The 12,655-nt window shown below is 41.8% G+C and overlaps 1 protein-coding gene across 1 annotated transcript in view; it reads left to right on the forward strand.

The window, feature by feature from the left end:
- Positions 1 to 12,655, forward strand: part of SREK1 (splicing regulatory glutamic acid and lysine rich protein 1) — a 252,902-nt gene that overhangs the window by 193,448 nt on the left and 46,799 nt on the right. Inside the window, 1 exon segment of the mRNA XM_030193208.1 lies at positions 927 to 1,022. Within this exon segment, the coding sequence (XP_030049068.1) occupies positions 927 to 1,022 (96 nt within the window).

Below are 12,655 nucleotides of genomic sequence, written 5' to 3' on the forward strand. Positions count from 1 at the left end.
TGTACCCCGCTTTTTCCCACATACAGCAGGTCCAGTGTGGCTTACATAGTAAAAGAAAGCATCTTACATGGTAAAGAATACAGTAAAAACAAGGAAATGTAGGAACAGTATTATAAATTGTGATGATCGTAACTACTTACATTATGAAAGGCATTACAAAGGACATGCGAAAAGAACGTAATGAACTAGAATAGGGAAGGTAGACAAGGATATGATAGGTGAAAGGGAAGGAGAATGGGAGGGAAATGGTAAAGGATGGAGGGAAGAAGATGAGGAGGGATTGAGTATAACATTGGGGTCAGAGTAAGCGTCAACGTCTTAGCAGGAGTATCTTAGGTGATCTGGTGGAATTAAGCTGGTCCATTAGGGTAAACTTGCTTGAAAAAATGGGACTTTAACATTTTCCTGAAAGGTAAATAGTTATCACATCAATGTATGTGATGCAAGAAAAGCAAAAGGAAAATCAAGTAAACATATTTTATTTAAGATTTTTTTACCGCCTTTTTGAAGGAATTCACTCAAGGCATATATCTCAAAAGCACAATTAAGGTGTTCTTTTGATAATCTGTGGTAGAAAGTGGCCTTAGTGCATTCTGTGCAGATTTTTTCCTGCGTTCTAAGGCCATTTTTACCAGAGCAATAAAATGGCCAATTTCCTATTTTTTCAATTAAGTCATGTGCTAATGTTGACTTATAGATCAGTATGTATGGTAGGTAGTGAATTTATGGATTCTTTGAAGTGGGATTGAAGTGTTTAGTTAACAATACAGTTACACATGCAGGAATGGCGGAATATTATCCTTTATTCAAAATAAAATCTTACTGAACTTCAAAAGTAATTTGTTGGATTTAATTCATACTAATAGAAATGTGTATTTCATAATCTTCTAGACCTGTTGTGTAATTTAAACATTTTTGATCTACAGGGAAAGACGCAGGAGAAGGAGCAGAAGTCCATCAAGGTCTCCAAAAACATCCAAAGCTGTCAGAAGAAAGTCTTCCAGGTCACCTTCTCCTAGAAGGTAGGGTGTTCTTAGATGCAAATGCAATAGAGTTATTTTGCAGAAGGCTACAGGAGAAAGGGAATGCCAATCTCTTCTAGTCACTTAGCACAGTAGTAAATCATCCATTTCGATAGTACATTGGTGCCTCCATCCCTGTAACAATTTCTCCATCTGCTTTCTTGTTACCCAAGCATTCTGTTTTCAGTCATCGTTCATTTGAGCAGCTATTTAGCTTAATATATCTGATGAATCTGAAATGCATATTTTTAAAACATTGTTATACTTTATGAAATCAGAAGAGATGACTTTCTTAAATGCAGGCAGGATTTAATCTGACTCACAAGTGAATAACTTCTTCCGATGGGACTGGGATGGAATTGCTGTTCCAGAAAGTAGAATTAAAATGAAGTTCTGAGCCTTTATGGACCTATGTGCATTCAGCAATCTCTCTCGCTCTCTCTCCCTTTTTTTTTCCCCCCCACCCTGCTCTGTAAAATGGACTTGAAAACAAGGCTCTCCCTCACGGTCTGTCATTTTTTCCCCTTTTTTTTTCATCAGCTCTTACCTAAAAATAAATAAAAGAGATACTTTAGTTTTTAGTGATATTCTCACTGAGGAGCTATGTTGCAGGCCAGACCAAGGTTCTGTGCCTATCCCATAGAGTAACAGTAAGCATTGTAAGGGAAAATTCTGCAGCACACAAAACACACCTTAGAATCCCTATGGATAGAAATGCCATGTGTAAAGGGGAAAAGAATAGTGATAGGAGTTTACTATCATACACCTGACCAGAATGAAGAGAGAGATGCAGAAATGTTAACTGAATTAGGGAGACTAGCAAACTGAGCAACAGAATAACAACTTATTTGCACGCTGTTAGTGTTGAGCATTGATCGGTAAAGGGGTCTGAATGTTCTTGACGCATGCTCACAGGAGCTGTGTGGAAGGCACAGCTCTTGTGTGTATGTCCAGTGATGATTGGACCCTTCCGGCCCCCACCTAAAAAAAACCCCAGAGGGTCCTGTGCCCCCCCCCCCCAAAAAAAAACAACCCAAAATACCCCTGGCCTCCCTAATGAACACTGGACTTGGTGGTATAGTGAAATCCCAGAAACCCTCCACATACCTTGAGATGGAGGCAGGAGCAATGCCTACTCACTTCTTTCTCTGGCAGAGGCTTAAGTACCATATGGATGAGCACCGCCATTTTGATAAGGATGGACCCAGAGGCAGGAGGCATTCCTCCTGCCTCCAATTCAAGGTATGTGGAGGAGTCTGTGGGGGTGAGATTTCATTAGATCACCAAGGCCAGTGTTCACAAGAGGGGTGTCGGTGGGTCCACTGGTCCATCAGCATATTTGTTGGAGGGGGACGGGAGGTCAGGTTGGTGGCCTGCTGGACCACCAGGCTATTTTTTTTTTTGGGGGGGGGGGTGGTCGGGAGTGGTCAAACAGACTAGGTATTTTTTTTTAATTTGGGGGTGGGGGAAGGTTTCACTGGAGCCCCCGGAATTGTTTTGGATTGGTAGGGAGGCTCAGTCTCAGTGAAGGGTTTTGGGGGTAAGAAGATACCAATCAGCACTCTGGCACTGACGGGAAAGTTAGCACAGGACACTGCTGACAGCTGTCAATAGATTCTGGTCCTTAGGGCAGGGGTTTTCTGTTTGTCGTTTCTATCTGCAGTGCACAGAATCGCTAATGAGCTCATTTTAATACTAGCATTCTTATTAGCATGGGACTTTCGGTCACTGCTTCTGTGCACGGTAAAGCTGTGGCCGAAAGCCTCTGTGCATTACCTGCAAAATAACGTTTCATTTAGACATGTTAAAACCAGTCTAAATGAAACGTTGCAAGCCTAGTTTCCTTTGACCATTGAGGGCATGATCTGGTGCTGTATGTAATGGTGCTGGGGCCACTTGATAACAGTGATTGTTACATGATTAGACTTGATATAATATGTGGAGTAAGTGCACACAGGAAATCCAATACACTAACATTTAACTTTCAAAAATGAGGAAAATGGTTAAAAAAAAAAGCTTAGAGAAGCAGCTGCAAAGGTCAAAAATTTACATCAGGTGTGGATGGTGTTCAAAAACACTATTCCGGAAGGTAAGACCAGATATATTGCATGATTCTGAGGTTCAGTTTTCCTCAGGGCCCTTTGGAGAGTTTGGGAACCATCTTGATAGGCCTCTTATAGATGTCTCTCAAAACCATGCTTTAGAGCAACCCTTCTCCCATAAGGAGATCCTGGACGCCATTCATTCTCTTTCTGCAGGTAAGTTGCCTGGAAATGATGGTTTTACTGTAGAATTTTATCAGATGTTTGCAGATCTTTTGGCGCCCAAACTGCAAGTTCTCTATAACTCTCTCTTATTATATGAGGGTCAAACTGGCTCCTTCCATCAATCAACGATTGTTGTTATACCCAAACCAGCCAGAGATCCATCCAGGGTTGAGAATTACAGGCCTATTTCACTGATTAATATAGACAATAAAATTTATGCAAAACTGTTGGCACTCCGCCTCCAACATATTGTCCCAGATATAATTCATAGAGATCAAAATGGGTTTACGGTAGCTAGATTAGCTAGTGACAACTCTAGACTTTTTTGGAATGTTCTAGCGTATGTTGAGAGCTCACGTGAACCTTTTATAGCGGTTTCACTTGACGCCGAGAAACCCTTTGATAGAATTGAGTGGGCTTACTTGTTCCATATTTTGGCTTGGTTTAATTTTAGCCCAGCCTTTATTAGAATGGTAAAAGTTTTGTATACTAATCCGATAGCTTCCATCTTTGTGAATGGTATTAATTCTCAATTTTTTCCCCTTAGAAGAGGCACTAAGCAAGGCTGTCCACTGTCTCCACTTCTTTTCAGTATTGCCTTGGAGCCTCTGGCTATAGCCATTAGAGCACATTCGAATATCTCTGGTGTGTCTGTTGGAGGGGAGATGTTTAAACTTTCCATCTATGCTGATGATATTTTGCTCTATACCACACCCAATTCTCTTCCCAGTATATTGGAAGTAATTAATTCTTTTTCCACTCTGTCTGGTTATAAAATCAACTGGTTTAAATCAGCTATAATGCCGCTCAATTCCTTAGCACATAGATCTCAGATATCCCCATACCCATTCTCCTGGGAGCCGTGCAAACTTAAGTATTTGGGGGTATGGTATGCGAAGTCTGTTGATCAAAGTTTGACCCTTGTTAAGGAGCAAATTTTATCCTTAGCCACTTCGATTCTAAATTTGTGGTCCCCGTTGTATTTAACGTGGTGGGGGAGAGTAGAGGCTATCAAGATGGTTCTAGCCCCAAAGTTGAATTACATTTTCAGTATGACCCCCCCTCTCCTTTCCAAATTCATTTTACAACAAGCTTGATTCTCTCTTAATTAAGTTTCTATGGAGGCGAAAGCCTCCCCGCATTGCGCTCAAGAAACTTAAGTTACCAAGGCATCTGGGAGGTCTCAATATTCCTGATTTTAAGACTTATCATAAGGCCTTTCGACGTGCCCAGTCTTTAATGTGGTTCCAAAGGGAATTTACTCACCTCACACCTCGGTGGCAGATCTTTGAGGCAGCCCTGGTGCACCCTTGCCCTTTATCTCTTCTCCCGTATGCAGATTTGTATCCGTATACAAGACGCATTCGTTTGCTCAAGGCCTCTGCCTCTGATGTTTGTACGTTTAGAGCTGGTCTTGGAATTCGTACTGTCTCATTGGAAGATGTTTCTCTCTGGTACAATTCTAGTTTTCCAACTGGTCTCCTGCAGTCTCAAACAGCGGAATGGCAGGGAGGGGGTGTATGGCAGTTATCCCAATTATATATTGCTGGTACTTTGTTGTCACCTGATGCTCTGTCTGCATTGTATAATGTTTCTTTAATAGATTCTGGCACATGGAAGGACATATCCACATATCTTTCAACCTTTAAGGTCTCCAATTCAATTACAACTCCTTCAGATTTTCTCTCTTTTTGTTGCACCATCACATCAGGTGGAAAGAAGGCATCCCTGCTATACAAAAAACTTCAGGATTCATATGCTGATACAGTTGCACCATTAAGGATGTCCTGGGAGGCGGAATTCAGTTTGGATGCGTCAGAATTTGACTGGTACACTTTCTTGGTTAACTCCCTGCGTCCCACTAAGTCAGCAGCGATATCCCAATCCTCATATTTTATATTTCACAAAGCCTATTGGACTCCTGCTCGTGTGGCAAGAATCATTAAGAGTGTCAACTTTAGCTGCTGGTCTTGCCAGGAGAGGGATGGCTCATTAGCGCATATGGTCTTCTACTGTAAGGACGTCAGAGCTTACTGGCAACTTATTTGGACAAGAATGTGTCTTATTTTTCACCTGCCAGAGACTACTGCGCTTTCTTATGAGGTTGTGATCTTACGAGCCTCTTGTCCTAATATCCTCCTTCTGGAGTCCGATAAAAAGTTGTTCAACATACTGTTAGCTGTTGCTCTGCATTTAATTGTCTCCAATTGGAAAAATAATGTGTACCTCAATTATAATGAATGGTGGAGTTACGTTTGTGTGATTAGGAAATATGAAACCATTTTGGCCCATAGGCTTCGACAAATTAAGTCTGTTTTGAAGACCTGGGCTCGTTTAGATCACTTTTGTAAGGAGCCGCATAGCACCACTTGATTTTGAGTATCCATACTGTGTGTTTCCGGGTATTGCCATGGCTCTTTGATCTTCCTTTGTGTTTATTTGCGGGGGGGGGGGGGGGGGGGGTTGTTTGCTTTTGTGTTTATTTTTGAGTTTACCTTTGTATTATCGGTATGAAAAAGCCTTTAACATATTTTTTAAAAAATAGGGGAAGGTAGGCTAAATGACAGTCGGCATAGTTAAAAAGTGAGGTGAAGGAAGCTATATTGGAGTTAAAAGAACATCCTTCAGAAAATGAAAGAAAGATCTAACTGAAAATAATGGGAAACAGCATAAAGCATGGCAGGTCAAATGCAAAGTGCTGATAAGGAAGACAAAGAGAGACTGAAAAGAAGATTGCGTTGGAGGCAAAAAAACCCCCACACATAATAAAAACTTTAGAAGCTGCTAAAAGAATTGGACTGCTGGATGATCAAGGGGTAAAAGGGGCACTCAGCAAGTCAAGGTTTAGTCTTTCTGCTATAAATGAATTTATTGCTTTGGTCTTCACTTTAACAGGAGAGTATTGACCATTTAACCTTGCTCTGTTTTCTCTCATTTAACCAGTTCTCAATCTAAAATAAGACATTGCCTCCAATTCCATGACATTTTAATTCCTTGGGAGTGTTTTATGAGACAGTTTGTTTAAATGGGATGTTTCTGGTCTTTTTGAGAAGTTTCAAAAAGCTCAACTCCTAAGTCTCCGCAATGTTAAATTTATGGTATTGGAAATACTTCTTTTCCTTGTCATCAAGCAGATGAAGCCATTACGTATGAGTTGTGTCCATCAACCAGCAGGGGGAGATAGAGAGCACTCAACTTTTCACAGTGCCTCATGGCCAGCCAGCTCCACTGCCTCTTCAGTATTCTCTATCTCCCCAAGCAGGGTGGCTGCAGCTTCTTCGAGCTCCATCAAAAATCTGCCCGGGGGTGGCTCCTGGCTTGCTGGTTGTTAGCCGGGGTGTTAGAGGATATAGCAGCTTCACTTTGAAGTCACATAGGTTAGCCCTTTCCCTGCTTTACCCATGCCCCCGTGGATGTGGACATATTAGCTTGCTTTTCCCTGCCCTTTCCCACTCAGTGGATGCAGGCACATTGGTTCACCTTTCCCTGCCTTTCCCACTCATCTGAGCCTCCGGAGTTCTTATTATCTCTGCTTTCCTCACAGCATTAAAAAAAAATGGAACAGAGGTTTTCCTTTGATTCTTCTATGGGACCGGAGCTGTGATACTCGGTCCAGTGAGGTAAGAGTGTTTTCTAACTCCTCCGGGGTGGGCCCGCGATCGTCTTTGGTGCGAAACCGCCATTTTGAATTTTCCCGCCGTTTTCGGCGATGGCTGCAGAGAATGTAAAGCGCTGTTCCTGGTGTGGCAAGCGCAAATCGGCAGCGAGGCTCTGTAAATCGTGCTGTACAGGTGTAAGAGCCGGCCCGAGCATGGCGAGCGATGATTCTTCCCGCTCAGAGCTGGCAGCGGACGGCATTTTGATTTCTCCACATGGCGCGGCCTCCATAGAGACGGAGAGCCCTGAGCCCGGAGGGGGGACGACGACCTCAAATTGAGGCTATTCAGGGAGCGGCTAGCTCCAGACAGGATCTGGGTGCCCAGGGCGAGTTTTTCTCACCTGATTTTGTGTTGTTATTGCATAAAGCATACATGCTGAAAAGAGCTCTCCCTCAAGGGTTGTCTGAGTCCCCTTCTATTGTCCCGTTCCCCCCCCCTGGTTGATTCTGGCCTGGGACTGCCCGCTGAGGCTATTTTCCCTGATAATTGGCATAAAGAAAAGCGTAGAAGAGCTAATTCCCCTTCAGATTGTGGTGTACCTCCTTTCCCCCCCCCCTCCCCCCCATGGTCGGGCTGTGAGGATTTGGAGAGTTCTGGCAGGCCTTTGTGGTCTGAGGAGCCAGAGTCAGGTGCAGAATTACCACAGGATCTGGATGATCCCTCCGCGGTGAGGATTTTCCACCATGATGAGCTGTCAGCGCTTATTTCATATGCCCTACAGGTCCTTTCTATTGAAGATCCTGACAGTGGCATGGCCTCCTCTGTGAATCCTAGGATGGCTAGTACCAAAAAGCCTACTCGAGCCTTTCCTTTGCATGACTCCATCCAAGAGCTTATTTCCGCTCAGTGGGCTGACCCCGAGGGACCTTTGAAAGTTTCCAGGGCTATGGGGCAATTATACCCTCTGCGTGAGGAGCATTTGGCTCACTTTGCAATGCCTAAAGTAGATGCCCTAGTCACTGCGGTGACAAAGAGAACTACCCTCCCTGTGGAAGGAGGAGTTGCCCTGAAGGATATACAAGACCGTAGGCTGGAAGCAGCACTTAAATGGTCCTTTGAAATTGCAGGTCTTACTGTTCGGGCGTCTGCATGCAGTTGTTATGCTGCTAGAGCCTGCCTGGCGTGGTTGCAACAGAGTCATTCCGTGTCAAGTGGACTAATTTTAAAGGTCGTCCCCACCTCACCATCTCAGATTTTGATGAAATTTGGTACATAGTTTCTTTATGATAAAAAACTAAGCTGTGCAAAATTTTAGTTCAAAAGACTAAAAATTGGAGGTTCTAGGGGACCTCAAGTAAAGGGTTGCAAAATGTCGCCTGAGCAAAAATGACATTTTGGGCCAACTTCCAGAAGCTGTAAAACGAAGTTTTAGTAGTACAAGGGGGATATTTGGAGAACCTGCACTACTTTTAGGGCTTAATGAACTGGCAAAACCCCATGTTCCTAGTCCTCTTACTTTTTGAATGGTTTAGGCTCAAACTTTGCCAAAAAAAACGGCAAAAATCAATTTACAGCGATGTTGAGGCTGCTGTAGTTTCTAAACTAGTTGGCCTTTCAGGTTGAGTTTTGGTAGGTGTACTAAATGCAGGGCTGTAATGAGGCATTCCAATTTGCAGCACTTTCCTTCAAGTGGTTGAAAAATTATAAGCGTTCAAAGTTGGTATAAAAAGCATTTTTGCCTATTTTGGGCTATCTTTGATGCCCTTGATCTCCAGTGGGACAGCTTCAATATTCTTTCTTTCAGCACCCTTAGAGCAGATTTCCTTCTATCAGAATATGTAGTTTTCATTTTGGAGTCTCCTCATATAAGGATTGCAAAAATGCCCTCAAATGTTTGCGGGCAGCAGCCTGTGATTTCTTCACTACACCCTTGATACAAGTGTAGTAAAAGTGATTCTTCTTTCAAAAAGCACCAATTTTTTAAAATAAAGAACACATTATGTTATAAAACCGTATTCAAGAAAACTAAAAAACAGAAATGTTTTTTAGGATGTGGAAGGATGAGGCCAGGTTTCATAACAAGTTTAAAGAAAACTGCAGTCAGTTAGGATGACCGACTTGGCCAATTATGATTGGTGGACCGTACAAGGCGTCTGAGTGTCTGTTGCTGGTGTTTCTTCATCCTTGCTACAGTTTGACCTCTTAGTGAACTGTAGGCATCAAAGTAAGCCTAGCAACAGACACTCAGGAGCCAGGAGGTACCAGAAGCATACAATTGGGCAATGAAACAAACAATTTTGCCTTGCAACAGGGTTCACCAATCATAATTGGCCAAGTCTAACTGGCTAAAGAAGTTTTCTTTAAACATTATGTTGAAGAGATCCAAGATGGCGGCTGTTAGAGCAAGTTAAACGGACGCACCTCGAAATAGCTCCTTGCTTGGACTTGCGTGAGCGTCTTCCCCGTCGCGGAGATGGGCAAGAGAAGAGGCAAAGTTCGGGAGGCTCCCTCTGTACCGGACGGCACCTCTCAGCCATGCCAGACAACGCTGGATCATTTTCATCTTGTGTCTGGTCCCGAGTTGGCGTCGACTCCGTTAGCCGGTGCTAGCGTTCAAACGCTAGACAGCAGTGGAGACGGGGCTTCCCTAAGCCCCGTCGAGCGTGCAGCGCCCCCACAACCCGGAAGGGAAGCTACTGTTGCAAGTCCTGGGGCCATGGTATCGAGAGGAGAACCAGGTGATCAGGAAGGGAGACTGCACGAGCGGACAACTGGAGCCACATTGCAAGCTGAACCAGGGTTAACAGCTGCTCAAGCCTTGGAAAAGACTGTGAGTACTCTGGAACAGGCTGCCAAAGCCCCCCTACCGGTTTTTTCAATGGGAAGAGTAGAAAAACCAGCTGTAGTGACTTTGGAGACACTGTGGGACTTAACTTCATCTACCCACTCAGCTTTACAAAACTTGATTTTGAAAAATATGGAGACGATTAAAGTTCTATCTGAGACTGCTCTACACCAAATTCAAACTAGTGAATCCCAAGCGACCGAGGTTAGAAGGATGTCGGAAAAAGTTGAGAAACTTGATCTTGTGGGGCAAACTCTAATTAAAGATAAAAACTTCACCCTGAGACGCTTGGAATATTTAGAGAATTATTCAAAAAGACTGACCTTGCGTTTTATAAACTTTCCTAGGTCCCCTATGGTAGTGCCAATCCAAATGATCAGAAAATATTTAATGGAGATTCTGGGAATGCCGGAAAATTCCTTACCACCTATAACAAGAGCTTATTACATACAAATGGATGCGAAATCATCTGAGAATCAACAGCAACAAGGTGTAATGGATCTCACGGCATTTCTTGAGTCTTCTTTAGAGGTCATAACCCAAAGAACTACACTTTTGGTGACATTTGCATTGGAAATAGACAGAGATGCAGTCCTTAAACTTTCCCTCAGACATTTGGATTCTCTGTTTATGGGATCAAAGGTTAGGGTATTCCCTGATTTGGCTAGGGATACTCAACAAAGGCGTAGGAAATTTTTGACTCTACGTCCCAGATTAATAACAATAGGTGCAGATTTTGTTTTGAGATACCCATGTATATGTAGAATAAAATTTCAATCTAGGCAATACCAATTCTATGACCCAAAACAGTTGGAGGAATTTCTGTTAAGCAGAGAAGTGGTAAATGTTAAAGTTTAGTCCCGCATGCACCACTGTAAGGCAGCTAAGAGTCTGCCACTTGAGACGTAACTTGCTCTTTTGATTTATTTATTTGGTGATTATGCTTTATATTTAAGTGTTTGAAAACTTACTATAAATCTTGGATCATTACCTTATTTGTGATCGATAGTAGAATATATCATTGTGACTATTAGAATATTTCCTTTTGTTTATAAATTGTTGTTTTGTGTATTATCACTCATAAGGATTTATTATGTATGATAAAACCGTATAAATAAAAATGTTAAAAAAAAAAAAAAAAAACATTATGTTATAAAACTGTGTTCAAGTAAACTAAAAAAACAGGGTGGAAATCATTGTATACATACTTCTTGTTGAAGAAACTCGCACCTGCACCGACAGGCTCATTTATATTGAATTAAATGCCACAAATGAAGATATTAATCACTTTAGACTGAAGTAAAATTTTACCCATTGAAAACCTGATTGCAAGAATAAATGCGTTTGTTGAACTGATGCTAATGGTCATCAATGGATCCAGAAAGATCAGATGAATTTCCACTTTGCTCAGTTGGCTGTTCAAGTACATCAGAGTGTCATTTACTGACATACAATATAAATAAAGGTTTGAAATTAATTGAAGAGCTTCTGCCTGATCAACAGAAGTTGTTACAAGAGCGTTCTGGTCAACTTTTCGATGCTGGATCAACTATTTGCCTTCATCATGAATCCTTACTGTTGAAAAAGTTTGAATTTTTGCAAAGAACCTGCTGTAACCCATTTTCCAAAGGTGGTCATAATGCAAAAAGGGGCTTAAGAGTGCTGGATGACACACTAGCAGCCCAGCTAAAGGCCTTAACAAGCAAAATATTTGTGCCGGGTCAGAAACTATGTCCATCTTGTCGAAAAGACGTCAGTAACAGAGCTGCTGATTTTTTATCATCATCAACAACAGCAGATGATGAACACAGTGACATTTCTGGCAAGTTGAACACAAGTTTGACATCTCTTGATATTTCTTCATTAAAGTTCAAAAAAGTCAGCAAGCATGATGTACGAGGCTACACCAAGCGCAAAATCAGGCGAGTGCAAAATACTTTGAGTCATCATCTTGCAGTTGCTGGTGGCTTAGACCTAAATGAGTTTGAAACTCAACCTTCTACCAGTCAGAAATGTGACAAATGTTCTGATTATGATGACCTGCTAAATGAGTTGAAAAACAAAGTCCAAGTTTCAGCAAATCATGCAGAAAAACTGCAAATACTAACTTTAGCACCAAACAGCAGGTCTATTGAAAGAACTGCCTCAGAATTCATAGTTTCAACTAGAATGGTTAAAAAAGCAAGAAATCTGAAATCAGTTTGTGGAATTCTGACAAAACCAGACAAGAAGAAAGGTAAAGGTTTACCTGAAGAAACAGAAAAAAAAATTCTTGGCTTTTTTGAAGATGATGAATTCAGTAGACTGTGCCCAGGGAAAAAAGATTTTGTCTTTGTCAGAACTGGCACTGAAAAAATTCAAATGCAAAAGCGCTTGCTGCTTAGCAATCTAAAAGAAATGTATGTTGCATATCATACTCGAAATGGGCCAGAAGTGGGTTTTTCCAAATTTTGTGAGCTAAGGCCAAAATGGTGTGTCACTGTTGGCTCATCTGGTATGCATTCAGTGTGTGTTTGTGTCATTTATCAAAATGTGAAGCTTATGCTTGCTGGAAGCCATCTGCTGAATGAAGATTACAAAGCACTGATGGCTAAAACTGTGTGCAATTTGGAATGCAAAGAATGCATGCTTCACAGGTGTGAAATATGTCCAGGTAAAGATGTGCTTGAAAATTACCTGACAGAAGTGTTCAGTGATGCTGACCCAGGTGAAACAATCGAGTTTAAGCAGTGGGTTCATACAGATCGTACCACACTGGAGACCAAACAGATGTATGTTGATGATTTTGTATCTGAGCTTGCATTGAAAGTTTCAAACCTGTCAATTCACCATTACATTTCCAAACATTAGACACAATACTTAAAAACTGTTAAAGAAAACCTAAATCCTTGTGAAATTGTTGTTCTCTTGGACTTTGCTGAA

The sequence above is a fragment of the Microcaecilia unicolor genome, chromosome 2, assembly GCF_901765095.1.
Source record: "Microcaecilia unicolor chromosome 2, aMicUni1.1, whole genome shotgun sequence".
NCBI lineage: Eukaryota > Metazoa > Chordata > Amphibia > Gymnophiona > Siphonopidae > Microcaecilia > Microcaecilia unicolor.